Source organism: Mytilinidion resinicola, assembly GCF_010093595.1.
Source record: "Mytilinidion resinicola strain CBS 304.34 unplaced genomic scaffold BDZ99scaffold_15, whole genome shotgun sequence".
In the NCBI taxonomy this organism is placed as follows: domain Eukaryota; kingdom Fungi; phylum Ascomycota; class Dothideomycetes; order Mytilinidiales; family Mytilinidiaceae; genus Mytilinidion; species Mytilinidion resinicola.
The window spans coordinates 601,000-627,333 of record NW_022985451.1 but is presented as its reverse complement, the minus strand read 5'-3'; the positions used below and the strand labels follow the sequence as shown (position 1 = coordinate 627,333).

The window sequence follows — 26,334 nt, the reverse complement described above, 5'->3', positions numbered from 1 at the left end:
AGACATGGCAGTGCATGACGTGGGCCAGGGGTAATGCCGGAGGCGGCTGAGGAGCGGGAGGAGGTACTGGTTGAGGAGGCGGCTGCTGCTCACGATAATGGAAGTACTCATACTCGTGTGTTCTCTCCGCCTGTGGCTGCGTAGCGGAGGACGACCTTGATGGCGATGGTGACACCTCATTCTGATATACATATCCCTCGTGCCACGTCGACGGACCCACGGCCAATTGATTCTGCGGTGGTGGTTGCTGCTGATACGGGTATCCGGCTTGATATTGAGGCGTTGGCGGAGGATACGCTCGAGGGAGAGCTACATAAGTCGGTGTGGAGCTGGCACGAATCTTGACCCTGCGCAGTTTCTTTTCGTCAATCAATGACATGGCGAGCGCGTCCAATAAACCAAAGCTTTTTCTGCGATGCGCGCTTGCTGGATACAATAACTGGGTCGGTGGATTAGGGGCAGGAGGATGTGCTGGTGCAGGAGCAGAACCAGGAACCAAATAGTATACTGACTGGCTGCCCTGCGGGACTACTTGGCTGTGTTGTGCAGGCTGCATTGTGACGGCCGTCGTCACCGTTGCTATCTGTCTGCTGCTGTTGTTGTCTTGAGGCATTGGATTACCTGACGAATCAACCCGCTGCGACAGAGGCGTGGGAGCGCCGTGGGGAGGCGGCGGGACTCTAAGACATAGCTGTTAGCTGCGCGCGTCTAGGTCAGATATAAGCAGGGCTTACACGGGATAGTAGTATTGCTGCTGCTGCCCGCTGGCGGCACCATAGGCTGCGTAATAGGCATTCAAGGCATTGTTGTAAGCTTGGTCTGCCATCGTGCACTCCGGACTCGCGCCCGCTCTGGAAAAGAGTCGATATGGGCGATGGAAGGAGCAGGAGCTCACACAGGATAGCAAGGGCAAGAAAGAACAAGCTGGAGGTGGATTGTCGGAGAGACGTCTGGAGGTGGACCGTGGAACGAGGAAGTCGCACGGGCGGCGTCTGGTCACGCGCCAATGAAAGTAACGAGGACAAGGCAGGACCGATAAGGACTTAAGATGGTGCAGGAGGAGGATAATGTCGGAGGTGATGATCCAACGCTTAGATGGGGCAAATTGGATCTTCGATCACTTCACCTCACCCTTCCGGTATAGCAAGTCAGCGAACAGTCACAGCTAGGAAAGCTTCAGACGACCAAAAAAAAATCCTCTGCCTGTCCTCATATTACTCTACTCCGTGCTTCTACCAGGTCTACAGTATTAGGAAAGAGATTGGCGTACACTTGGATGTCGCAGTTTGAGGTATGCCAATATAATCTTTTGGAAATTTGAACAGGATGCAAGTGAAACCGCTTTAACTACCTGTAAACTCGCCAGGCGACTTCGGACAATGTCATCTACCAGTACTCAGAAGGCAGTATACCCACCTAGAAGACACAATTGCCGTGAAGTTCTGAACATAGGCCACTTGGAATACAGTCACATAATCCTGGGCCCAACTGCTTCTTGTACAGACCTATTCGTTTTATTCTTCCAAACGCCCCCACATGCCTGTGACGCTTGTTGATACAGTTCCCAAAATCCTCAACGGTAAGAATACCAACCCGAATAAATGGCCATCTCACTCCACTCTCAACGTCCTCGCGCCTTTCCTCTTATGCGCCCTCTTCTTCTTGTTACCCTTGTCAAAGGCAACAGCGCTCCCGTGATCACGACCAAAGTTATCAAGGTCCTTGACCTTGTAAATTCGGATGATCCAGTTCTCGCTGGTGAACGCCTCTTCGATGGTGGTGAGCTGAGGCCCTTCTGCGGGTAGCCGCGTGTTTCGGACACGGTCTTGTGCCTGTCCAGCGGGGAACAGCGCGTTGTAGTTGTAGTAGGACATCTTGTACCTGATATGGCAGTCAGCATATGCTACAAATGATAGAGAGGAAGAACTTACATCAAACTGTTCTTCATGGTTGGCGTAGCCTCGTCGTCAACCCGGTACTCGCCTCTTTGCGTGAAAAAGTTGCGCTCCTTAACTTCATCCGGCCAGATGCCCTCCGCAATTCGTACCATCCACAAGAACTTATTGATATCGTCACCAGAGTAGCCAAGAAGACCACCGAACACGATGAGCACATAGTCGACCTCGTGCTGACGCATGATCGGGTAGCTGACTTCTTCTCTTGAGCTCATCGCCTTACCAACGGTGGCAATGTGGGTGTTGTTCCATGTGTTGTTGTCAACCAAGGTTGGGCGGTCTGCCATTCCTCCAATCTGGTAACCATAATCCCACCAGCTCATGATCTTGGCATTTTCGGGCGTGTTCTGGCGGAGCCAGTAGTAAGCCTCTCGGTAGTCATCGATGATGTGCTGGCTTCCGTCGGGAAGTCTGCTGGCCAGAACAACTGAAGGAGAGGAATAGGCGTTTGAAGTGACCCATGTGCAGTGCATAACAAAGAGCATAAGGTAGATGGTGGAAGCTCCGACAACCGTAATCTTTGACGAATATGAGTAGATCCCAACGATCGGGTTTCGGGTAGAGCGTAGCCCGTCGGGTAGCATAGCTGAAGCTGCTGCTACGCTTGCCGAAGCAGGTGTTCCATTTGCTTGGGTCTCAGGCTTCGGACTATCTACGCTCATATAAGTGTCCAGAATTTGGGAGAATGCAATTGCGGAAGCAACGCAAACAATTGGTGTAAGGGTCAACATCAACCGGACCATGACGCCAGCGAAGTAACTAGCAAACACAGCGTAGATGACGATAAAGACTTGCTCGTCGGTCAGTGTGCGGAAGCTCATGTAGACACCGGCCGGGAAGAGCCAGATCATCATGCTCAAATCGAAGAAAAAGGCCGGCCAGGCGGTTGGCTGATGCTCGGAGACGGAGGCGATAATGGGAATATGGATCTTGGCGTAGCCTGTGTCCCACAGAGAGTAGAAACGTCCGCTCCAAGGAGCAATAACACCAGTGACAGTAAGCAGGACAAGGCCTCCGAACGACACCGCAAAGATTACAAGTACGAGGGCTCGGAGGAGAGTCTGGAATTGCCTGCTTGGGAGCTGATTCCGCACGAATTCGACGAAACCGACGATTTGGAGGAGACCGAAGACACCTACAGGGGTTAGAGTAGGTTCAAAGATGCTCTAATCAGGAACACATACCAAGCGCAGCCATGTGCTCGCTACTCCGAATCGGCAGGAATCCCACGAAGGGAATCTGCATGCTTGCAAGCGTCCCAAGAACATACCACGAGGTATAGCTCACGTACAGCCTCGGGCTATACCGTCCCATGCAGATCAGGACGAAAGCATGCAGAGGCAGCAAATTCGTAATGAACACATATCCACCCCACGCCGAGACCATGTATCCGTAGAACAGGGCGGTCAACGCGCCCCAGAAGACCGAGCCGAGCTTGATAGCTTTAATCCAGAGGTAGAAGGTGAACACTAGTAGAAAAATGGCGATGGCCTCGTTATCGTAACTACCAGCCACCGAACGGGAGATGTAGCCTGGTGTGATGCCCATGAAAGCTGCGGCGAGGAGACCAGCGGATGGGGAAGCGACCATTTCATTGGTCAAGAGGTATGTCGCAAACGCCGTCAGGCCTGAGAAGCCCGGCGCAAGCAAGACGCAAATGTTCCGAATGTCGACGGGAAAGGTAAGGAAGCGGAGGACGTGGTAGATGATGCCGCTGGTTACCATCAAGCCGGGGTAGAGAGTGCCTCCTGTAACTCGACCAAGCGGATGCCATGTTCCTAAGGAGCAATTCAGATCAGCAATTGACCTCCTTTATAATGGAATATCCAGTATGGCGAGATCAAAGGAGGGGGCTTACGGTCGTCAAACCAATCCCAAAAGCTGTAGAATCCATTCTGGACAAGATATTTCGTCGCCCGAAAGTTAAACCAGGGATCGACTATACACAATAGTTAGTCAATTGAGCTTGCGCACAGTTCCGAGTCGAGGTACTCCGGGGGGACTAACATTCGTGGATAATGCTCTCGAACCGAATAACGCTGAAGAGCCGACTCGATACTGCTGCAGCAGCGATTGTGAACAGAATTATAACTCTGAGCAAGCCTTGAGTATTCGGACCGGTGAACTGCTTGAGCAACGGGTCCACTGGTGAGGTGGCCATGATTGAAAAGGGAGGAGGTGGGATTGAAGAATCGTGGGTTGCTCTCAAGCCGCGTCACGGAGAGCTTCAACAGGCACAGGTGTCCTCCACCAGATGAAACCTCTCGCGTAGATCTCAGCACGCTAGCAACTTCTTAGTACATTCACAGCTTCCTCCAACCCACACTTCAGAAGCACTTCACAACCTCCCACTTCTCCCAAACCTGCACGCCTGATTTAAAGCATGTAGAAAGCAAGATCGTCTAATCTAAATATCCGTGCCCTCTATAAGGCCTCTAGAAGTCTATCACGTCACCAAAGCGAACACATCCACGCTCAATTTACGCAAAAGATCGGTCATCATTGATTTAGATGTCTTCTAGAATTTTGTAGCCAATTCGAAGCAAATCCAACGATGTTAGACAAGTGCATGAAGTTGAAACACAGGTACATTTCTGGAAATTGATTGAACTTCATACAGCTGCAGATAGGTGTGCACACTTTCCATTTTGACCGGATTTCTTTCAATATATCGAAGCACTTCACTTATCAACAAACAAGCGTACACATATTGAACTTTAAATGATTATGATTTCATTGGCTATCTCGAGCCTTGTGCCGGGAACCACCTTCCCAGACATTTTTTCAACCACATGCTTTCCTTATTAACCATCCCCTCCACAAAATCCCGCCGGACCGCCATGCAGAGAAATTAGAGCCATTAAGGCATTATGGCCTGCCAAACATACAAGAATCGAAATAAAAAGAACAAGCACGTAGGTATTCCTAGGTCTACGAAGCAGATACACGAGGTGTCGCTTCAGTAGGAAGGTGCGTTGGAGTAGGGTGTAGGGTGGAAGGAGCAAGTACAACTATCGGGAAACTAGCTGAGCCAACTCGGGACGGTCGTGACTTCAGTAACGTAGCGACGCTTTCCTGCTCTTGAGCGCGAATTTGAGGTCCCCCCTCTTAATCTCCGTGGTCTTTACTAGCTCCTTGGCCCAGGTTGCGATATTGCTGGTTACGGTACGTTTTGCCTTCTTCACGGTTCTTGTCTCCCCGTTGGACACAAGGATCTTCTGATCACCTGCTTCGGTGTTACCCGTGAGAGCCCCCTTCAAACCTGCAGAGAGAAGGGCAGATTTGAGAGCTGCTGGGTCGGCAGCGAGCTGGGCATCCCGAGCCATCATATAAGCCATGACACCGGTGACGTGGGGGCAAGCCATGCTGGTGCCGCTGAGAGTGTTGATGACGTTGTCTGCGGTGTTCCACGCAGAGATAACGTCCTTGCCCGGGGCATAGATATCGGTGCACTTCCCAGTGTTGGAAAAGGTAGAGATGCCGTCGTCGATGTCGATGCTGCCCACGGAGACGACAGCGCTGTTCGTCCCGCCGTTGTCCGAAGGGCTGGAGTTGCAGGCATCGGCGCCCGAATTGCCAGCTGCCACACTGATGTGAATTCCAGCAGCACTGGCAGCCTTGATGACCGAGTCAACTGACGAGGAGACGCTTCCGACGCCCCACGACATGCTCATGATGCTGCCAACAAAACCGGGCTGGGACTTGCGCTGGTTGTGCTGGTCAACAACCCAGTCAATACCCGCGACGCTGTCAGAGAGCGGGCCAGTGCCTTGCGCGTTGAGAACTTTAACTGCAATGATATTCGCGCCGGAAGCTACACCAAAGACGGCACCAGCAGCAGTACCAGCTACGTGCGTACCGTGGCCATCGCCATCAGTGTTGTCAGTTTTGTCTGCAGAGAAACCTTGCGTAGCACGACCTCCGAAAACGCCATGGGTAACGCGAACGCCGGTGTCTACGATGTAGATATCGACACCCTGGCCCTGTGTTCCGTCGGTGCCTTCGAAGTCGTACGTGAAATCGAGGTCAGTCGCGGAGCCCTGTACTGCCGAAGAGCTTGAGATGCGCTGCGTGCCCCAGGTGGCGCCCGATCGGGTGTCGTACGAAGAAATTTCGACGGCCTTCTCGACGTGAGCAACATCCTCCATGGCGTTGAGGGCGTCGATGCAATGGGACTTCATGTTGGCGGCGAAGCCACGGAAGACCGAGTTGTTGAAAGTCCATCTGACGTCGGAGTGCTCGACATTTAGCTGAATGCGAGAGAGCACTTCGGCGACATGAGGGACTTTTGCTTGAGAGTTGTTGAAGATAACGACATACTCGTCGCCACCGGTTTGGTGGGCGCCAGGAGTGACGTTCGAAATGAACCCGGCCCCGGCTTCGGGGGTGGGCGCGGCGATGACGGTAGAAGTCAAGGCCGCCAAAAGAGCGGTGGTGCTGAATGACACTCTCATGTTGAAAGGAAGGTTGAAGTTTGATAGACTCCTCTGGAGCACGTGATTTGAATGAAAGTCGAGCACAAGGGCTTGAAGCAATGCACTAGTGAAGGGATGTCGAAAGAGCTGTTGTCAAGGTCAGCGGAGGCCTAGATGACTGAAGGTGCGAGAAGAGAGGATTTATGGAGCGCGAGGTGAAGGTAACAATGCCAGATTGTACAGTGACAGCAACCTATGTGCGGCGCGCACATTGCCAGATATAGGTCAAGTGACAAGGCATTGTGGAGGAAACAAAGATGGTGTTCCAGATTGGGGCAGCATTGGCAAACAGGCGCCGGACAGACAAGGCATTGACGGATCGAGTGGAGGCGGTGTTTGGTACTTACTTCGACGCGGCAAGTGAGCGAGGTTGAACGATCTCTGTTTCACGTAGTGTAGAGAGGGTTTGTCGAGCCGTCGAACGTGCCAGCACGCAGGGCAAACGATGCCGGATTGAGGGAGTGAAGTGAAGAGAAGAATGGATATGGGGAACGAAAGGAAGACAGGGCTCAGGGCGCTGTCGAAGCTTTAATGTAAACGAGGGTGGATGGAAAGGAAAAGAAAGACTGTGAGTCCGCAGCTGGCAGCAAGAGCGATGAGGCCGTCGTTGGAGAGGCCGGGGCCGAGGATGCTCCTGTACATGTACCTACATTGGCGAGGCGGTAAACACCAGAGCAGCACGACGACTTGTCGCAGCTGAAACAGCTTGGCCAGCCCAATGCGCGCTGGCGCCCGTTCTCTGGTGAAGCCGAGTGCCTGGCGAGCAGAGCCGTCCACACGTGCAGTAGGTGGTTTGCGTTCCTCTGCAACATCACCACCACATCCGGAATCTTACACCGCGGCTAGTCTGCATGAACACTGATTCTTCTGAGCTGGCCTAGCGAGTGATCAGGACCGTAAAGGCGATACACCTCCGCCGTATATCGATCTCCGAAAACCTACGGAAGACCTTCATGTAATGGTATATACTCACGATGAGGCATCGAATCATATAGATCTCCAAAATTCAATACCGCAGGAAGACACGCTTCCTCCCGCACGGCAGCGTCAAATACGAGTCCCCAACCCGCCCTAAAATACTGGCCCCTACCCTACGCAAGTCTCACCCAAGGGGTTTTCGCAAAAAGTCTAAAACACCTCCCCTCCGCCTCCCATAGGCCAGCAAAAACAAAGCCACCCGCCGTGCCGTTTCGACGCTCCCCCGGCATCATGCAAGCCTCAGGGCTAGCCCCCTCGATTGGCCCACACCCTCCTGAAACAGGCCCACAGCCCTGGAAACGCGCGCCCAGCGAGCCAGTCCGGCGCCGGCCTGCCCTTGCGCATGAAAAACTCTTAAATCCAGGGGCGGCGCGCGGTGCGCATCTTCAATGCCGGCGCCAGAGGGCCAGTCGCGATCTCTGCGCGCAGCGACGGGACGGCCCTCCGTGGCCAACGACGCGGCCGGCTCACGTGAATTCGCGGAGGCTCGGAGAGAGAGAAAAGTGCAGGGTTAGGGGGAGATTGGGGGGGTGCCGTGTGCTGCGCGGTCGCATGTTTCGAACGCGGCGCGTCGTGGTGCGAATCGGTGCCGTGTTTTGTTGCATCCGGGCTGCTTGCCTGAAGGGGGCACTGGCGGAACACTGCACCGATGCAGTAAGTTGCAGAGAGATGGCGCTGGATGAGAAGTCTCGAACGCGGCCTGGCGGTCGAGTCGTGGAGTTGCGTTAGTTAAACTTGAAGGGACTTCACGTTTAGGTGGGTACGATGACAAGCTGTGGTCATAGGTTTTGCAGTGTGGTTGTAGGAGTCTGTTTAACGTTTACCGTGAGATGATCCATCGCTTTGAGCGCAGTTCCCACTGGACGTGGAGTTTGCTGTCATTCCTGCTCTGAGAGGATTCTACCCTTGTATATGCATGAATAAATCAAAGACGTGCTTTTCCTAGACCAACGTCCCTCCCTGGGTGGCGGAAACCCCGTGCCGGAATGCATCTATCACTTAGGCATCTTAATTCTCTGCTCCATATTTCTATCAAGTAAAAATAAATGTGTTAATATTCTCTGGGCATTTCCACTGGTATGCAGCTAAAAAGTAAACCGCTCTTGATTATGCGATTATTCGATTATTTTAGAGCGTCTACGGAGGAGCCTTTCAAAAGTTTCTGCCCGCGCTAAAAACGCTATAAAACGCCATAAGGCTGGGCACACATACACCGAATTTCCTCCCGTTTGAAAATATCATCTCTACCTACATTACTCTACAACAATCTCTTTCCATGGCGCCTAATATTGGCAGCCAGTTAGAATGCTCCTACGCACGCCTGCCTACGCGTCTCAGCTGGACAAGGTTCACCTGTTGTCTGCCACCGTTGCTGCCTGCAACCCCTGGTCTCTCTTCACTATATAGCCACTCGTTAGCACCTCAATACAACTCATGCTTTCCTCACTGATCCTTTGCCCTTCCTACGCCAGCTGCCAGTTATAAGCCAGGCCTAACGCTACAATCCATCGTTGTATTCTCCTCCTACATCACCTGGCTAGGAAGTCACGTGTCTCGCTACGTTGCCCCTATCAGCTGCTGCACGCACTATTTGCTGCAACACGCATCCACACAGGCATCATCAGTATATTAGTTACCGTTCTTTCGAACTTAACTAGTATGGATTCATCAAACATCAAGCTGCTATCTACAACAAAAGTCATCCTGGCATCAGGACCAGTATTAAGCTGCTATCCACAATTTCCAGTCTGGTCCTGATGCCAGGATGACTTTTGTTGTAGATAGCAGCTTGATGTTTGATGAATCCATACTAGTCAGGTTTGAAGGAACGGTAACTAATATACTGATGATGCCTGTGTGGATGCGTGTTGCAGCAAATAGTGCGTGCAGCAGCTGATAGGGGCAACGTAGCGAGACACGTGACTTCCTAGCTGTCACGGCTTGAACGGTGAAGCTTGCTGCACAGCGTAACACGTGATGTTAGGACCCGGCGAGAGGCCTTGTTGCAAGGGCCTATGCGAGCCTTGGCAGGAGTATACCTGCCGACCGCCGCCCTGCCTCCTTGTAGCTCCTTGAGCTACGTCTTGTTATTCAACCCGCCTGCCTGCCGTGCATTATAGAACACGTAGTGAATTCAGTTATTACTTCTACCTACCTGCCCGAGCTAGCTAGGGCAATCCTGCCGCCCGAGACCGTGACACTAGCCAGGTGATGTAGGAGGAGAATACAACGATGGATTGTAGCGTTAGGCCTGGCTTATAACTGGCAGCTGGCGTAGGAAGGGCAAAGGATCAGTGAGGAAAGCATGAGTTGTATTGAGGTGCTAACGAGTGGCTATATAGTTGAATAGAACAGGGATTGCAGGTGGCACCGGTTACAACGGCAGCAACGGTGGCAACTGTGGCAATAGTGGCAAACAACAGATGAACCTTGTCCAGCTGAGACGCGTGTACAGATGTGCGTAGGAGCATTCTAACTGGCTGCCACTAACCAATGAAGAAGAACGAGAATTAAGGAGAGAGAAAGGGGGGGAGTGCCTGTACGTAGGTGACCGTGAACCGTATGAGTTGTTGATCCTAGGTTGTAGCTGTTACAACCCGAGTATGAGACTGTCAGCCAGGGGGTGAGAATGTGGGAAGGATCATGATAACATACGAACGTGTCTCTCGAGCTCATTTCGAGCAAGTCCTTGCACGTGTTCGAAATACGATTCCTTGTATATCCATTGCCGGACCTTCTTCTGTTGTACACGGTTATTTCACCCATACTTCAGTTCCAATTGTGAGGTTTACTCACTAGACAATGGAGTTCGTGAGTCATAAAGATCTCAGATGCGAAGCCTGAGCCGTCCGCCAAGGGCAAAGAAGTGACATTATAATAGTCTAGATCTTCTTTTGCGACCCGTATGGTAGTGTCTGTCATAATTTGTATGAGCAACATACTGATTCCAAAATGCTCATGCCACACATGCGAACCTTTCAAAAGATCATGCCACGCCTGATCGAGCTCTGGGCCTGGGATACCTGTAAATGGTGTCCTAGCCACAGTTAGGGGAAACGTACGACTGTCTCTACGAAATGCAGGAGATCTCGTAAGAGCTTTCAGTATGGTTAGAACGTGCGCCATTACAGAGGTGAAAGCACCGGATGGCTTACAAGGGAAGAGTTCGGGTTCCAAGGTGCGCACCTTAGACTCTAATCTTTTGAAGCGGACCCAGAGGCTGATGTAAAGAGCCCCAAAGATGAGGTACCCTATTGCTGCAAAAATAGTTACGAGTCTTGAACTCTTGTTGTGGTTGAATCGGACTGCCTTCACCCGGAAGGGCTTGCTTTCATTGTCGGATAAAGTGCAAACAGACGAGGCATCGCAATCTTCATCCTCCTCGTACAAAATCATCGTTCGATTTGTGGTGGTGTTCAGACGGATTTCAGTGACGTTCGCTAAGGCAGCGACGATTCGTACGCACCGCTACACTATGAGCGAGGCACAGCTGCTAGCACAATTCCGTGTATCCATGTAGTAATGCAGCGGGGTAATATCACTGCGGAGTTTCCAGGCGTAAGCTATTGGGGAGGACGATGTGTAGCCTGGTATAGACCACACTTGGCTTAACAACGGACACCGATCCACCCTCCTTCAGCAGCAATATGTTGGACTCCGGGTACACTGCACGCCATTGTCAGCGACCCTGAGCCCTATTCCAAATGAAACTATTGACTGATATGAGGCGCCTACCCACCTTCTCGAATGCGAGTTCGATCGCGACAATCTGACAGTTGCGATATCGGTCTTCTTGCCTCCAAAGAGCAACAGTTGGGTACAATCAGCAGCATAATGGCGTGGAACGTCGCCAATTTCATCGCTCTTGCGGTGACGTTTCTGCTCCTCGCAATCGTCTCTGTCGCTTTGAGATTTTGGGCTCGGACGACATCTCTCAGGTCGTGAAGAAGCAGTTCTGTGTTGATTTGAAGAGGCATAAGGCCCGTATATATAGCCTATGAAAGGGGGGGGGTACTCCCCTGTTCCCCCTTGTTACGGATATGGAAGGATGTAACGCCACTGACACGCTAGTAGTGGCAACCTGAGTACATCTAGAGCCAGGTTCGGCCCGGACGATGCCTTGATCATTCCAGCAGTGGTGAGTGAGACCAAAGGACCCACCTAGATACGCAGCAAGCTGATAACCTCGTAGCTATGCGTAGTCGGCATGGCTATAACAATGATCGTTGGTAGGTGACGATACGGTCTGCTGTACATGCAGTGTCTGACGCGACTTATTCACTTTAGGGACACGGATTGGAGAGATGGCGCAACATTATACAAACGAAATGGGTCCTCATGGGCCGGTATACACAAAACACCTAGCGAACTATGAGAAGGTGAGGCCTTGTACCAGTCGTGGGACGATGTTGCTAACAACGGTAGGCCAACTATACTCTTCAACTTCTCCCCTTAGCTTCCTTGGGATTTAGCAAGGCCTCTGTTTTATGTTTCTACCGCCGAATTTTCTTCGTCTACGAACGATTCTTGAATGTGAATACGGTCCTAATGGTCATTGTCGTGGCCTGGGCGGTATCGTTCTTCTTCACAACCCTGTTCCAATGTAAAAATCCCCGCACTCTTTGGACGACTTTCGAATATTCGAGAGTTGAATGTGTAGACACACTACCGTTCTACTACGCTGTGTCAATCAGTGGGTTTCTCACGGACCTCATGATATTGGCCTCGCCCCTCCCCATCATATACCAACTTCAAATGCCTTTGAAGAATCGAATTGCCGTAGCAGGTATTCTTTTGCTTGGAACAGTGTTAGTATTCCCTTGGGCAATCACTTGGTGGATGTTTCTAACAGCTAGCAGTGTGTGTGGCGCAGGAATTACACGCTTCGTAACCTTTGTCAATATTGGTCACGGCATCTTCGCGAACATCAACGACATCACATGTACGCACGACTTCACTCCTGCGATATCTAAAGTAGCTGACGATGGGCGTAGACTTTACCACTCCTGTATTTGCATGGACTATGATCGAGAGCTCTCTCGCTGTGGTCGGCGCGAACCTCCCGCTTCTCCGGCCTCTCCTCCACCAGAAAACATACACGTCCTCGTATGCCTGGTCATTGCTTCGTTCCTTGCACATTAGACGCTCTGATAATAGTAGCTAGGAGCGACTTGGTTAAAAAAGTGAAGGTCGTTTCAATAATGATATTCAACTTATGAACAAGGCGATATCAAGCCAGGACATAAATTTAAAATCAGTTATTCCGCAGGTGGAGCCGGCGAGGCCTTCTGGAGAAGGCGTTTATATGCAGCGCAAGTATGAAGTGGCATAACGGCCGCAAGAATGTTACTCTACGTGAAATCCAGCCAGCTTAGCAACAAAGAAAGATGATCCAAAAGATCCTATTTTATCTCAACTTACCTAGGTAGTACCTATTCTCAGAAAGGTTTCGCTCAAAAATCACCTTCGTTCTTATTGTTTCTCAGGGTATGTCAACAGCTATGTCGTGTCCACATACTCGTGTCAACGTACCGCTCTATCTGCAAAGTCAGATATGCGTACGCACACGCTAATGCAATTTGTACTCTTGACGTTAGATCCCACCATCCTCTCCACACAGCACCTAGAACTCCGGAATCCTTGCTCGTGCTCAGCGAAGCTCGTTGTATTCGACCATGGCTATGTTCAGCACCCAAAGAGAATAAATGCACAGTGCAGGGTACTTAATCGTGCTTCTTTATGGATGAGAGTAGACTAGCGGTAATGCGAAGCTAGGCGGTCTCGAGGATCTGCCATCAAGTCGACCTAGTCGCTCTCTTCATGGATCGTAAGAGTATGCGTACAACAACTCATTTATCTACTACAATATTTTATCAAGCTCAGTCTATCTAGACAACCAAGCTCTATCCACCCCCAGACTCCGCAGTGTAACCTGTTACCTCACCACGCACCATCATATCACCATCGGATCATATACCGTGCCCGCATTGTACAGTACATTCTCTTCCGCGCCCTATCAACACAAACTCCCCATCCCTATTTCAAGAAACTCCAATCTCCGAGCACCCTTCATACACAGATAGGGATAGTAAGAAAAATGTACAATTTCCAAGGTACGGTACAGTACAAGTTAGGCAGTAGGCAATACGCAATGCAAAACCCCAGTCCGAGCGCGCTCCCATAAACACATCCTTCTATAATCTTCCCCTGACTTAAGCTCACACTTCCTCGTCGCTATCCTCACCCAGCAGCTCGCCCTCATCCGGGTCCACAACCGCGTAATCTCCACCGCGCGCAAAAGAGCTTCGTGACGTGAATGTCCTGCCTCCGTAACCCCCGCCCATCCTGCTCGACACCGCGCGCCACGCCGATCCGACCACCATTGGGATTGCGACCACCACGGCTACGAGCGCTGAGATGGTGGCCACAGGCCAGCTGATCCAGGGACTGTTGCTGTCGAAGCTGGGGCCCGATTCGCCCAGCCTGATGCGGCCGAATTTGCCGTCCCAGTTGGACCAGACCCAGTAGCCGACGCCCGACGCCGCGAGGATGGGGAGGACGATAGCCAAGAAGAGGCCGAAGCCGGAGATGCCATGCTTCTTCTCGTACTCGTCTTCCCAGCCAGGACAAGGGAGTACTTGACTGGTGTGGTCCATTTCTTTGCCGTCTTTACAGGTGGATAGAGGAATCCGGCGGTAGCCTGTTATGGCCCAGTATTCCTTCAGCTTGGGATTGTCTTTGCACGCCTGGATGGGGTCGGGCACGGAAAGACCCTGGATGAGTGTGCATTCGCCACTGGGTTGGCGCTCATAATTGTAGTCACTAAATTTAAGTCAGCTTTCGAAGTTCACATGTCCCATATATAAGGTTACTTACCACTCAAAGTCCCTCCTGGTGCAGGTGCAGTTCCTGGCAATATTGTGCAAATGATCGATCTTCCTCCCGTTGTAGCACTCCGTGGAGGTGTCCTTCTTCCTGTGGTACTCCGCCACATGACCAAACAAACAATCGTCCTCCTGTGAAGGGTGTCCCGGGATCCAGATAGTGTAATCACCAGCTTCAGGGTTCTTTTCGTCCAGGTCGCACTGCCTCTTGAATTTGCCAGAAAAGTCGAGGTTAATCGTAATCGGTTGACCCTTGTCCTTGCCCCATAGCAAAAAATTGAGTGATGTGTCGCTGGGAACCGTCGTGATAGAATCGATCCTTACTGCGTGATCACTGAACTTGTGCAGTTGAAAGGCTGTCTTACCCTCATCAATCGAGTAGTAGACATGATCAGTGTCTTCATTCTTTCGAACAATGACGATCACAGAGCCTTGGTCGCCAAATTCGAACATATAGGGGCCCTTCTTGATTTCTTTCCAGGTGATCCCGGCGTCGCGTGTCAGGAAAGTACTGCCCTCATCATACAGACTTAAAGTTTCACCCACGTTACCTACACCCATCATCAATCCGACAGCGGTCGGTGAAGAGAACGTTTCCCGTGGGTCACCTCGCTCTGTATATCCATGTAGATGAAGGGAGCATTTGCTGAGATCGCCGGAGCAGTCGTACTTCTTGCCATCTGAGTCCTTCTCGGGGGGAGTGAGGAAAGCCCAGTCGGCGCCGTCATTGTGGGTGATCTTGGTTTTCTTCTGCTTCTTCGCACCACCATCCACGGCCTTGCGGTTAGCAACAATGTTGACAACTGCAACTCCTTCGATCCCTTGCATCTTCTCAAAATCAACGTAGCCATCAGTGTTTCGGTTGACATCGTTAATGCTAAGAACATACGAAGTGCCGTTGCTGTTGCTCTTAATGATCGTGCCATATTCCTGCTCCCTCGCTGGATTGACAGTGACATGGAGGAATATCGAGTGCGTAGAGCTATCCAAGACGGTGTACGCTTGTTGATGGTCGACGTTGAACTTCGGAGGGAACTTCGCATCAGCGAACACCTTCCCATCGAGACTAGCATCTAGCTTCAACGACTTGCGGTCTTCCGTCTTCGACGCCACGATGATGAACTCAGACATTGTCGCGAACTCGACAACATCGTTGAATCGAACGTCCTTATGCTCGAACCAGTCCTCGCTGGCTACGAGTTGCAACGGTTCGTCTGGGTTCTCCTTGGCGTACTGCTCACAGAAGACGAGTTTCTCGTTGACCTGTCGGCCATCTTCCCGCCACATGAACTGGCACTTCTTGACAAAAGTGGTCAACGCCTTCCACTCAAGACCGTTCTTCGTGGATACGGACGCAGTAGAGTGGCATCCGTCTTGCCCAGCTTTGCAGTCCTCGGCACCAATCCAGATAAGCCAGTCTGCGTGGTTTGGCTCTGGATGGAAGCCCATAATCTGCAGCATCTGCGTATTCGGTGCAGTGGGCGCGTCGAAATGTTTCATGACCTTGTCTTGCCCTCTGTCTTCGGAATAGTATACCTTTTTAGTGGGTGTGATTAGATACACATAGTCGTTGTTGTACTGATGCGGGTAGATAGCCACAATATCATCATCGACTGCCTTCTTCCAGCTCTTACCATGGTCATGCGTGATCCATGCTTCCCGTTCGCTCGTCAGCGTAATGATGGTCTCGTCTGTTCCATGAGCAAAGTCCCCTCGCTCCAAGTAGAAATGCTCGCGGAAGCCTTGGCCCTTGAACTCGGTTATGGTTTGCGTTATGTCGCCGCTTGATGGCGGAGCCTTGGTGTCGGAGCACTGCCGCTCCTCGGGCTTGTCTTTCTTCAAACCGCCTTCGCACATGTTCCCCGGTATCAAACGCCAGCCGGAGCTACCTGTATAGGTATTTTGGTCCCCTTCGCACTCTCCTTCCGGAGCGGTCAAAGCGCCTGAGGGGACACATTTCTTCTTGTCGCCGTCCCATTCAGGAACGAAGTTAAAGTCACACTCGAAGTCTTTCTCCGTGCACTCGCATTTTTTGAAGACGGGTACTGGGTCCTTGAACTCTTCGTCCACAAAGCAATCGGCATCCCATTTCCGTCGACGGAAACTTTGTTCTTGGCCCATGACGCAGATCGGCTTTCCGTCGTCATCCACGCGCGCATTCCAATTGATAAAGTCTTTTTTCTTGCACTTTCCTTCGTGGAGCGCTGAGAAATCCAATGAGGAAATGAAGTGCTCAGCATCGTTGGCCTTCCCGCGCCTTATCCCAGTGAGAATAAATTGCAAGCTCGTTGAGTCCGGTATCGTGGTCAGCTCGTAAGCCTTGAACTTGAATCCCATATCGAATTTCTCCCAGGTGTCCGGTCGACCGTGTTTGAGTGAGTAATAAATCTTGTCGGTTTCGCCTTCGTCAAAGACAGCAACGAGAACGGATCCAGCATCGCCAAATTCATACTTATGCGCCTCCTTAAGGGCCAATTGCCAGGTAAGTCCAGCGTCATCCGACACATAAAGGTCCCCCTCTATGTACGGCTTCAAGTATTCCCCAGTATTGCCAACGCCCATGATGATTCCTGGCGCCGGGCTCGAGAACACTCTTCCACTGTTTCGCAGATTGGTGACCGAATGCAGATGTAGATCCTTGTCGTCGACTTTGAGGTTCTCAAAGGTTCTGCCGTCGTCGAAACTGATCTGAGAAATGATCTTCTTTTGGGCCCAGGATTTCTCTACCTCTTCCCAATTCTTGACCACGTTGACCAAGACTATGCCCTGGATATTGGAAATTTTCTCGAAATCGACGTATCCTTCACGGTCGCGGTTCGTGTGGGCGATGTTCTTGGTGAAGTAAGTACCATTAGAGTTGCTGGTAAATAGAGCCCCGACGTTGGTCCACCTATTGGTCATGACATCGACCTGAACGCTGTAATTCGTAGACTCGAGGATTGTGTATGCGTCCTCTTCAACCTTGTGGTCCCCGAATTCCGCTCGGTGCCATACAATTGTATCGTCCGTGACATAGAGTGCAAGTTCGTCGCTTCCCGGCGCCTTAGCAGCTGCAACAATGTAACCCTTGACAGCGGCCATATTGGATATTCCAGACACGGTGCGCCCAGCCGACATGACCGGTTCCTCTTCATCGTCGAAGAAGCTATTCTAATCAGCATTGTCCATGTAGGCTTGCAGGGTTGTCCGCGAGCATGAATGCTCTCGTGTTCCACTCACTTATCAGAGATGACCATCTTGTAATCCTTTACTAGCCTCGAGTATTTGCCCTTGACTATACATAGAACACGGTCGTCATACTTGCCCTCGTCGTTTGCTAGGAAGCGATCGGTACTCTTGGCCCATATGCACATCTTTCGATCGCCGCGGAGGAGCTTGGTGGTTTTGAAGCCATCTTCGGTGTACCAAGTCTAATTCATAGGTATCAGCAATGATGCATGAATAGAACATCGTGAAGCTGAGAAGTAAGGCTCACCTTCCCAAGACATAAGAAATCCGAGCATTCATCACCTCCGTGGAAAAGGATCTTCTTGCTATCCTTTGCGTGAAAGCTCACGGGGGAGCCTCCCAGCGCTACAACCCCATCTGTATCAAAAGACGTCCATGATTCGCCCTGGTCGTAGGTAATCCAGTGTGTCGTGTCGCCGCCAAACGCAATCGCCACCTGATTATCAAAAGGGTTCTTCAGAACACCTAGAGCCTTGTTCTCCGGAATGTCCTTTACCGGGTTCCACTCCTTCCCAGCATCCTCTGATCGCCATATCGTCCCCTTCAGCGGCTCCGTGACCAGCACAATCTCCGAGTCGTCAAAGTAGAATAGGTTCTGGGTTCGAGTTTCGAAGGCCTTGGTCTCCAGTTCGGGGCCCTTCTTGTCCTTTGCGGACGCCGGTCCGATCGCCACCAATAGGGCGGGCAACAGTATGCCCTTAAGGAATCGCATGATGCATAAGTGGAGAGAGGAGGATGGAGGAGCAACAGATCGATGATGTGGACAGCTGTCGCAAGAGGCTGAGGCGGCGCGTGAAAGCAGGCACCTATGAGAGAGCCGCGCCAAGGATCGCACCGCCCCGGCGGTGATATACCGAATGCAGCGGCCTCTCACGAAGTGCTAAATTTACGCAATCCTACATATTTTCATTTATCCAACAGGACCTATATCCGTCCTAGAAGCAGCTTCTCGCCTAAAGAGTAGACTCTGTCCTACAGCACGAGAGTTGACATGTGTTCCAGGGATGTTTCACAGTATCAACTGCGACCGCATGTCTCCGCGGCATGTGACGACAGTTTCAAAAAGTGCTATTTCACTACCATATATGAACTGATTAGTAGACTGGAAATAGCGACTTCATAGCATTAGTAAACTGGGAATTACGTCGTGCGTAATTTGTCCAAGTTGAGACTACGGTTTCGCGACATACGAGCTGAGCTCAGAGCTTTCAATCTCGATTCTCGCCTCACTGCAGAGACATTCGGGGCCAGCATCATTGTAGGCAGCTTGGTTGATACGCTAGACCCTAAAGTAATGAAAGACCATCGCCTCATCGCTTCCGCTACCGCTTCCGCCCACCATTTCCCATCCGATAAGAAGAGCCTCCTCCCGCCGTGTCCCACCCAATCAAGCCAAAATCAAGCATATGTACAGTTTTGCTTGTAGCCGGTCAGAAAGAAAAGACAGACCACTCACCTACTCATTAGGGATTTTCTTCCCAAAAAGTGAAAGTCGCTGAAAGCAGTAGTGCCAGAAATTCCCGGCAACCTAAACTAGCCAGATTCCCGCGCGCTACTCCCACGTAGAAGCCAAAAAAAGCTGAAGTGCAAGGCAGTGAAGGTTGGTTCCTAGTACCAGATGCCTCTTCTCTAAGCGCTGGACGAGACTTGTTGGCCTGCTCGCGAGATGTAATAGATCTACCTCCTAGACCACTCCTCAAGCAGCCGCGGTTGGCTCGGCGACCGCGTCAGTAGAAGCCGTAGGTTCTTCTGCAGGCACTTGATCTTTGGCGTCCGCCATCGACACATCGCCATCAACATCGGCTTTCTTGGTGGATTCAGCTTCGGCAGGTGTCTCAGCTGGTGCTGTTGCTGCTGCAGGGGGTTCAGGGGCGACCGGCTCCTCGGGCTTCGATTCGGCTTTCTCTCCATTGACCCCATTCGTCGTGCCTGGCACGGGAACTGCGGGAGCAACCACTGGAGTTTCCATGTCAGAGGATAGTGCTGAAGTCCATCCAGTGAGAAGATCCGCCGAACGCGACTTGAACTTGAACTCCTCTTCCTTTGGGATTGAATTTAGCTTGATGATAGCCTTCAGTACTTTGTGAATCTTGGTGTTCTTGATGATCTCGCCCTCAAGGTCGGTATAGTTCTCAAGCTGCTTAAAGTAGTCAGACATGGTGGCCATCTCTTCTTCCTTAGGGGTCTGATCGCGAGTCAGGAAACCCTTCTGGAGTCGGTGTCGAAGATAAAGTACTAATACAGTTAGCGCAGTCTTATTTCAAGCAGAATGTCAAATACGAACCGCCCTTCTCACGCTTCTCCTTGCGTTCTGCCTCCGTCATTGGCTTCTCTTCCGCCTTCGCAGAATCGTCCTCATCTTCACTCTCAGCCTTTGCCTTGGCCTTCTTTGGCTTGGGGGTTTTCTTGGGCTTCGCAGCTGATTCGTCTTTGGGAGTCTTATTGGTGAGCTTCAATTTGGTTTTTGGTGTTTTGGCCGGCTGGAAACAACATTAGAAACGACAAAGACAGATTCTGGAGCGAATGTTACCTTCTCGCCCTCTGCGTCACTCTCCGCATCCTTCTTGCGCTTCTTAGTGGCCTTTGCCTTTTTTGGAGCTGCTTCTCCCTCTGCTCCGTCCTCCATCTCGACATCTTCGTCGACAACAGGAGCGCTCTTGCGTCGTCCACCCTTTTCCTTCTTCTCCTTCTTGGTGGTCGCAGCCTTCTCTGCTTGTTCCTCGAATGCCGCGGATTCTGCTAGGGTAGCCTTTTCGTGTTCAGCCAGCATATGCTTGAACCAGGCCAGATCGTGCTCTTCTGCGGCGACCTGGTAAGCCTCCCACAAAGCCTTGGTCTTCTTGCCCTGATTGTTGTCCTCCACTTCTTTCTTGAGGTCGTCCATATCGATAGGTTGAAGGTCTGTGTTGACTTGCCACGAGCTGTACATCAAGTTCGTTAGCTTAACGCAAAATCAGAGAGCACTAGGCCAGGTAGGGGATGCCATAACAGATGCGGCGGGGGGACTTACAATTCGTTGGTTCCCATGAACATGATGGGATACCGCCTATCTTTGGCATTCTTTGCACCTTCTTGGAAATCTTCACGATACGTGCCGTCCAATCGCTTCGCGCTTACAGGACGCTTGCTGAGAAGGCTCTCAGGGAGCATCTCCTCGTCGCACACGATGACCGGCCAAGGAGGAAAGCCTCGCATAGCGACGAACCAGTATTGACCAGGTTCCACGTCAAGGCGCAGTGTTACCGTAGACTTCTTGCGACTAAGAGCCTTCTTTTTGCTGTGTTCAGCAACGCCTGCGCCAGACTTCCTTCTAGGGCCACTCTTCTTGGCAGAAGCAGGCGTGCCATTGGAGGCGGCAGCCACAGCCGGGGCTTCAGAGCCTGTGAAGCCAATGTCAGCATCCGAATGACGTGTCTCTTCTCCAAACGAGAAGCAGCCCATCACTGCTCTTTGTTCCAGTATATGCTCACCATTGTCATCTGCGTTCTCGATGGTTGTAGCGGTAGCAGTGAGCTCCTCAGAAGTGGTAGGCGCGCTCGCGATAGGTGCGGGTTTGTCTCCTGCTAGAAGGAGGTTTGTTAGTGAAGAATTCATCGTGGTCGGTAGAGCCTCACTTACCAGCAGCGGGCTGGTCGGACTTGGTGACGTCGCCACCTTCCGCGGCCACAGCTTCCGTAGGAGCAGAGGTGGTCGAGGGCTTAGTTGGACGCGTCGGCTCCGCGTTCACCGCGAGCGCCTCTGTTGGTGCGGTTGGAGTGGAGGTGTCTGCCATTGTGTGGAGTCGCGCCTGGGGTAGCACGGGCAGAATGACGCGTAGCGTTGGCTCCGGGTCGCGAAAACAGAGGTGAGAGTGTGCAGCAGCACGGGAGCGGGGTGCAAATGATGGTGTTGACGATGGCGTCGATGGTAGTGGATGGTGTTGATGGATTCGGGGAGGTGGTGTGGGAGAGTTAGTTTGGTGGAGGAAGCTGTTCAAATCTATGCCGAGCGAAACCCTGAGTTGGGGTCTCGTCACGTGTGCGCAGCCCAGCCCAAACCGCCTGCAGATCGGTCAACTCTTGCTCAACAACGGTCGCGAAAGTCTCGCGAAAGTCGCAGGAGGCTCACAGACAGTATCTAAGCCGCCTCCCAGGATTGCAGATTCTTGTAGAGTGCGGGGAGTGCGACGGCCGGCAGTTTCGTGTTGTTGTGATGGATCCGGCTAGCGCGCAGCATTGACCGCTCCTGAAAGATGCCTCTCATTGTTTGGCTCCAAGGTTTGCGGCGGCCGAACGCGGAAGCCGACACCCGACCGCTCAAAGGTGAATGATCTTGCAGACGACAGCCCAGAGAGAATAGAGTAACGACTCATCCTCCGTATTTCGACATGGTCGGATATACAATGGCTACTGGCAGGCTCCGTTGAGCATGAAGCCGCAGTCCATCACCATCCGATGTGGTCTGGACAACTATTGAGATTGCCAAAACTGTTGCTTTACAGTCTTTAGTGATGTACTGGAGGGCATCAAGCAGTGATAGGCAAGTGTACACAAGCCTAGAGAGAGTAGATACCCCTAATACCTTAGAAAGTCGCATGTATCCGTGAACTGCCACTTCACGCTCCAGGGCATCTGGCCAGTGAGAGCATGCCGATAGGCAATGCGGACTCGACGCGCTGATCGGTCTGCAGCTGGCAGCGCTCCGGAGCAGCTTAGGTGCGGGGTGTAACAGAAAGGTCCCGTTAAAGGTCGCCTGAGGAGGCAGTGGCTTGTCCTAGGGATTGCGAGGCGCTTGCTGATCTTGGGCTGGCGGATTGATTTGCGTCTCTAGCCTTTGGAAATGCAGACTGCCTCCTCCGTAGCGCAAAAGCATTCATAGAATGAAGAGGACGATAATGGGCAGTCCATCGATGTCGTCATGTCAAAGCGGGGAGACATCGCGCTCTTGCACAAGTGTTCCACGTCGTCGCGTCAAATGTTCGAACGGTAGCGGAGATGAGTGCAAGGCGCCGGTGTCTGCCCTGAGAGATGGTTAGCTTTGTCTGGCATCTTTTTGAGTACAGGAAACTCACACTTACCACGCCCTTTTCGTGGCCACAATGGGCATACGAAAGCACCGAATCCAAACCCGATCGTATACGCGTTAGGAGGCGGGGCTGGTCTGCCCGTGGCCGTGTCTGGCTTTTTGGGCAGAGTAGATATGGGATCACAGGGCATCGCAACGTGCAACGCTTGTTAGATGAATGCGATGCCAACCGAGAGTTTTATGGAGACACGGTTGGTCCTTGTAACAAAGTCTGAGCGTTCATCAAATAAGAAATGGCATCGCTCTGATTGACGACGGGCATATCAACAATAGCGACAACCTGAGAAATCCGGCAGATACTTGTGATGGTTTTACTTTTTGAGAGACAGAATATGAGAGGGAGACTAGGAGGCAAACATTGGTTGAAAATGGAAGAGATACACCCAGAAGTGGTATGTACCTACATATGGGAAGAAGTAACACTATCCTGAAAAGACGCCCATGACAGATGGAGAGGGCAAGTTCCCAGATTTTGAAAAGCCAGAACAACCTTCAGGGACTAAATGCGCAATTATGAGCCTTACTTTTTGATTCGCGAAAGCGCGCATATCAGCCCTCTGCACTGCCTTTGTTAGCAGTATCTAACAAGCAAATCTATATGCTTAGGGTCTCGGACAGCATAAAGGATGCCATAGGTCGACGGCCAGGTCCTGCAGCTTGGGAACAAAGCTGCGGTGTCCGTCATGCAAGTCTCGAGATCCGTTGGTTCTCCGTATGCCCACTGCCATTCTTATGTGCTCAATTCCCGCAAGAACCAGCTTTATCACATCATCGATTTCCGTCCTATCCCATAAACGCAGTAGAGTCTTCCCACTACACAGCCATGTATTTCCCCAGACTCGACATTGTGACGACCTTGCGATAGGCCCCCTATCCAAGCACGTACCCAGTGCATATTTCGCATCTTTTCGAGCAGGTCTCGGAGGATTCGGAGGACTCGGAGGTGCCGTAGTTAGGATACTTAGTAGTCTTCGAGGATATGTGGATCTTGCATAGGAGGGTTGGCTATCGCCCGCGTCATTGCCCTAGGCGACAAAACAATGTGCTAGTAAACCTTTACGATGGGCTGATCATAGAGCTTTCTCAGTAGCCAGTTTAGAGATTCGTAGCGGCTGGAGGTGGATAGAGATGGTACTGTGTTGCGTGGGGCGTCTTTGAAGAGGTGAAGCGCTGGCCGCCGTACGTCAAGAAGCCGAAGTCACGTGTAAGCTACCTGCTCACGAACTTAAAAAATAAATTTCATCATGGTATAATTTCACGTTTTGGCTAGGTGCCACATCCATTGCGCGGTGGTAGATTATGGGCGTTTGTAGATCAGGATCACTTTCATGCAGGAATGAATTGAAAACCCTTGACCAGGATCCAGCCAATTTGGGTAGCTTGTGCCTTTATCCGCCCTCAAAAGCGCTGTAAGACATCTAAAGCATTAGAGTTCAGTTGGATCGATTCACCATAAGCTTTCATCATCTCAGTTATCATGCGATACCCTATTTAATTGAGTATTATTCGAAGGTGGATGATCTCCTATAAACTACTCAAAAACCACGACCCATCCTCGGAGTCATTGGCCGCTTCACAGTGCCCTGCGTTGTGATCCTTCGTACAGCAGACGTCACCGGCCTCTTCACAGCTGGCCCCATATCCTCCTTTGCAAGCCGCTGAGCCTCTCGTTCCTTGTCCTCGGCAAACTGGGCCTCTAACTCGGCCTTGCGATTGAATTCTATCTCTGTGACCCTCTTATCACGAGCCGAATAGCCCTTCTCCTTGACAGAGTAGAAGACAGCGCCCAAGTCTGCTAGCCAGTGCGGGTCAACTGATGTGACGCAGGACATGTACTCTTTGGAGGTCAGGATGAGCTCGTGATATATCACGTAGTCGGGTAGGTAGCCGAGCCCATATAGGGCGCTAGTAGGGTGTAACTGTATCGTTACACTCGTGCGTAAATTGATGTATTCACCAATGCCCTTCACCTTTGCGGCCTGGTGGTAATACCCTGAGCAAATGCATTTTCGAATGACATCCCAGTCTGTGCCGCAGCTTGTAAACTGCATCTTATGCATCTTCATGATATCCTGGAGTTGGTCTCGAATCTCTTTCGCTCGGCGCAGAGCTTTCGGATGGAGAAAATGCTTGATGCACCAGCCGTCGGAATAACCGTTGATCTTCCATTGTGTGTACACATGCAGAAGGGTCAGATGATCTGATTCTGGGACGAAGAATTTTTCCCGCGCCGCATCAGACTCCTCTTGTCGTTCTTTTGGACGATAGAAGACACTAGGCACCGACAGCATCGATACTATGGTAAGCATTTCCTCACTGCATCCGTAATCCTCAGAAGTGATGATGAGTTTGGCTAATGAGGGATCCATGGGGAATGCGGTCATGGTCTTTCCCAGAGGCGTGAGATCGCCTATATTGTCGAGAGCGCCGAGGGCCCATAAATCAAACAGCGAAGTTGTGATCGTGTCTTGCGGTGGGGGATCCATGAAGTCGAAGTCAAGCAGGTCCTTCACCCCGAGTGACTTGAGAAGGAGGACAGTATTGGCGAGGTTGGTCCTTTGAATCTCGGGTATTGTCTGAATATAGAACTCGTCTCGGAAAGCCCTTTCAGTATACAAATGAAAGCACTTTCCAGGTCCTGTTCTACCAGCACGTCCAGCTCTTTGGGAAGCGTTTGCCTGTGATATTGGGGTGATCTGTAGAGTGTCCATTCCCATGCGAGGATTATAGACTTTGAGCTTTGAGAAGCCGGCATCCACAACGTACATGATTCCATCAACCGTCAAGCTCGTCTCGGCGATATTGGTGGCTACGATGACTTTTCGAACGCCGGGAGCCGCACGTTCGAAAATCTTCGCTTGCAAATCCGCCGGCATTTGGCTATATATCGGAAGGATACTGAGCTTTGGTGGATCGTTCAGGAGCTTCAATCGCTCCGCGACCAGCTCGCATGTAATCTCGATATCTTCTTGACCGGTCATGAATACAAGAATGTCCCCAGCACCTTGCGATACGTGGATCGCAAGTACCTGCTTTACGGCGCTGTCAACATAGTCCTCGCACGGTGAACGTGAGAATTGTATATCGACGGGAAACGTTCGTCCGGGGATAAAGAATTCGGGTGCTCCTCCGTAGAATTTCGAAAACCTTTCGGCGTTCATAGTCGCAGATGTAACAATGAGCTTAAGATCTCTCCGGCGAGCAAGAACTTTCTTGATCAGGCCCATTAAAACGTCGGTGTTCAAGGCTCTCTCGTGAGCTTCGTCCATGATGATGCACGAGTATTTGTCTAAATCGGCCTCCACCAGCGATTCTCGGAGAAGGACACCATCTGTCATATACTTGATGGCAGTGTCTTTGCTAGTGCAGTCCTCAAATCGAATAGCGTACCCAACGAGGCCGCCCAATCTAACTTCCATCTCTTCGCTAACACGCTTAGCAACGCTCATCGCAGCAACACGGCGAGGCTGAGTGCACCCAATCATCCCAAATTTGGCGTATCCATCTTCGTAAAGAAATTGTGTGAGTTGAGTTGTTTTCCCGGACCCAGTCTGGCCTACTACAATGATGACTTGGTTGTCTCGGATAACTCGGAGGAGCTCTTCTCGAACCGCAAAGGCTGGAAGATATTCGCGTTGTTCTCGAAGGGTTTTACTTCTGCTGAAATTGCTCTGGCCTTCATTCTGCTTCAAATGCGACGCGAATTTGCTGCCCCCATTCTTCTCATTTTCCCCTGGTATAGGCGCCGCA

General features: G+C 51.4%; 8 protein-coding genes across 8 annotated transcripts; 1 reads left to right on the top strand and 7 right to left on the bottom strand.

Moving 5' to 3' along the window:
* Window positions 1–1,201: 1,201 nt before the first annotated feature.
* BDZ99DRAFT_573540 (oligosaccharyl transferase stt3 subunit) lies at window positions 1,202–4,137 on the bottom strand. Its single transcript, XM_033728302.1, has 5 exons — window positions 3,963–4,137; window positions 3,814–3,894; window positions 3,140–3,733; window positions 1,932–3,090; window positions 1,202–1,881 (listed from the first exon to the last, which is right to left on the bottom strand). Exons 1-5 carry the CDS (start codon window positions 4,114–4,116, stop codon window positions 1,611–1,613), a joined length of 2,259 nt encoding a protein of 752 aa, XP_033573795.1. The 5' UTR covers window positions 4,117–4,137; the 3' UTR covers window positions 1,202–1,610.
* An 871-nt stretch (window positions 4,138–5,008) lies between these two features.
* On the bottom strand, window positions 5,009–6,671 carry BDZ99DRAFT_489977 (subtilisin-like protein; the record flags this gene model as incomplete). The annotated part of the gene is made up of 2 exons (XM_033723026.1): window positions 5,009–6,402; window positions 6,665–6,671. The coding sequence occupies 2 exons, from the start codon at window positions 6,669–6,671 to the stop codon at window positions 5,009–5,011; spliced, it is 1,401 nt and encodes a 466-aa protein (XP_033573794.1).
* Window positions 6,672–9,340: 2,669 nt separating this feature from the next.
* BDZ99DRAFT_465603 (uncharacterized protein) lies at window positions 9,341–10,139 on the bottom strand. The gene has a single exon (XM_033720582.1). The coding sequence runs from the start codon at window positions 9,877–9,879 to the stop codon at window positions 9,700–9,702; it is 180 nt and encodes a 59-aa protein (XP_033573793.1). The 5' UTR covers window positions 9,880–10,139; the 3' UTR covers window positions 9,341–9,699.
* Window positions 10,050–10,804, bottom strand: BDZ99DRAFT_393965 (uncharacterized protein; the record flags this gene model as incomplete). The annotated part of the gene is made up of 4 exons (XM_033715865.1): window positions 10,050–10,148; window positions 10,205–10,323; window positions 10,384–10,506; window positions 10,564–10,804. The coding sequence occupies 4 exons, from the start codon at window positions 10,802–10,804 to the stop codon at window positions 10,050–10,052; spliced, it is 582 nt and encodes a 193-aa protein (XP_033573792.1).
* A 438-nt stretch (window positions 10,805–11,242) lies between these two features.
* On the top strand, window positions 11,243–12,854 carry BDZ99DRAFT_422054 (uncharacterized protein; the record flags this gene model as incomplete). The annotated part of the gene is made up of 7 exons (XM_033716970.1): window positions 11,243–11,349; window positions 11,510–11,546; window positions 11,601–11,637; window positions 11,696–11,787; window positions 11,834–12,216; window positions 12,268–12,350; window positions 12,403–12,854. 7 exons carry the CDS (start codon window positions 11,243–11,245, stop codon window positions 12,570–12,572), a joined length of 909 nt encoding a protein of 302 aa, XP_033573791.1. The 3' UTR covers window positions 12,573–12,854.
* A 772-nt stretch (window positions 12,855–13,626) lies between these two features.
* On the bottom strand, window positions 13,627–18,232 carry BDZ99DRAFT_393323 (vacuolar protein sorting/targeting protein 10; the record flags this gene model as incomplete). The annotated part of the gene is made up of 4 exons (XM_033715839.1): window positions 13,627–14,230; window positions 14,285–17,437; window positions 17,512–17,702; window positions 17,768–18,232. The coding sequence occupies 4 exons, from the start codon at window positions 18,230–18,232 to the stop codon at window positions 13,627–13,629; spliced, it is 4,413 nt and encodes a 1,470-aa protein (XP_033573790.1).
* Window positions 18,233–19,025: 793 nt separating this feature from the next.
* BDZ99DRAFT_86153 (uncharacterized protein) lies at window positions 19,026–21,396 on the bottom strand. The gene is made up of 6 exons (XM_033728975.1): window positions 21,139–21,396; window positions 20,991–21,083; window positions 20,531–20,900; window positions 20,051–20,441; window positions 19,805–20,000; window positions 19,026–19,755 (listed from the first exon to the last, which is right to left on the bottom strand). The coding sequence occupies exons 1-6, from the start codon at window positions 21,290–21,292 to the stop codon at window positions 19,217–19,219; spliced, it is 1,743 nt and encodes a 580-aa protein (XP_033573789.1). The 5' UTR covers window positions 21,293–21,396; the 3' UTR covers window positions 19,026–19,216.
* An 876-nt stretch (window positions 21,397–22,272) lies between these two features.
* Window positions 22,273–25,745, bottom strand: BDZ99DRAFT_489974 (P-loop containing nucleoside triphosphate hydrolase protein; the record flags this gene model as incomplete). The annotated part of the gene is made up of 2 exons (XM_033723025.1): window positions 22,273–22,330; window positions 24,274–25,745. 2 exons carry the CDS (start codon window positions 25,743–25,745, stop codon window positions 22,273–22,275), a joined length of 1,530 nt encoding a protein of 509 aa, XP_033573788.1.
* Between the last annotated feature and the right edge of the window lie 589 nt (window positions 25,746–26,334).

Bases quoted from the DNA above. Each gene is read 5' to 3' on its own strand.
- BDZ99DRAFT_573540 (XM_033728302.1), bottom strand. From the start codon at position 4,116: ATGGCCACCTCACCAGTGGACCCGTTGCTCAAGCAGTTCACCGGTCCG. The intron at 3,091-3,139 runs GTATGTGTTCCT...TAACCCCTGTAG, and splicing joins CGAGCACATGGCTGCGCTTG to GTGTCTTCGGTCTCCTCCAA. The intron at 1,882-1,931 runs GTAAGTTCTTCC...CTGCCATATCAG, and splicing joins ACCATGAAGAACAGTTTGAT to GTACAAGATGTCCTACTACA.
- BDZ99DRAFT_465603 (XM_033720582.1), bottom strand. From the start codon at position 9,879: ATGCTCCTACGCACATCTGTACACGCGTCTCAGCTGGACAAGGTTCAT.
- BDZ99DRAFT_86153 (XM_033728975.1), bottom strand. From the start codon at position 21,292: ATGGCAGACACCTCCACTCCAACCGCACCAACAGAGGCGCTCGCGGTG. The intron at 21,084-21,138 runs GTAAGTGAGGCT...ACCTCCTTCTAG, and splicing joins GTCCGACCAGCCCGCTGCTG to CAGGAGACAAACCCGCACCT. The intron at 20,901-20,990 runs GTGAGCATATAC...TTGGCTTCACAG, and splicing joins CGAGAACGCAGATGACAATG to GCTCTGAAGCCCCGGCTGTG.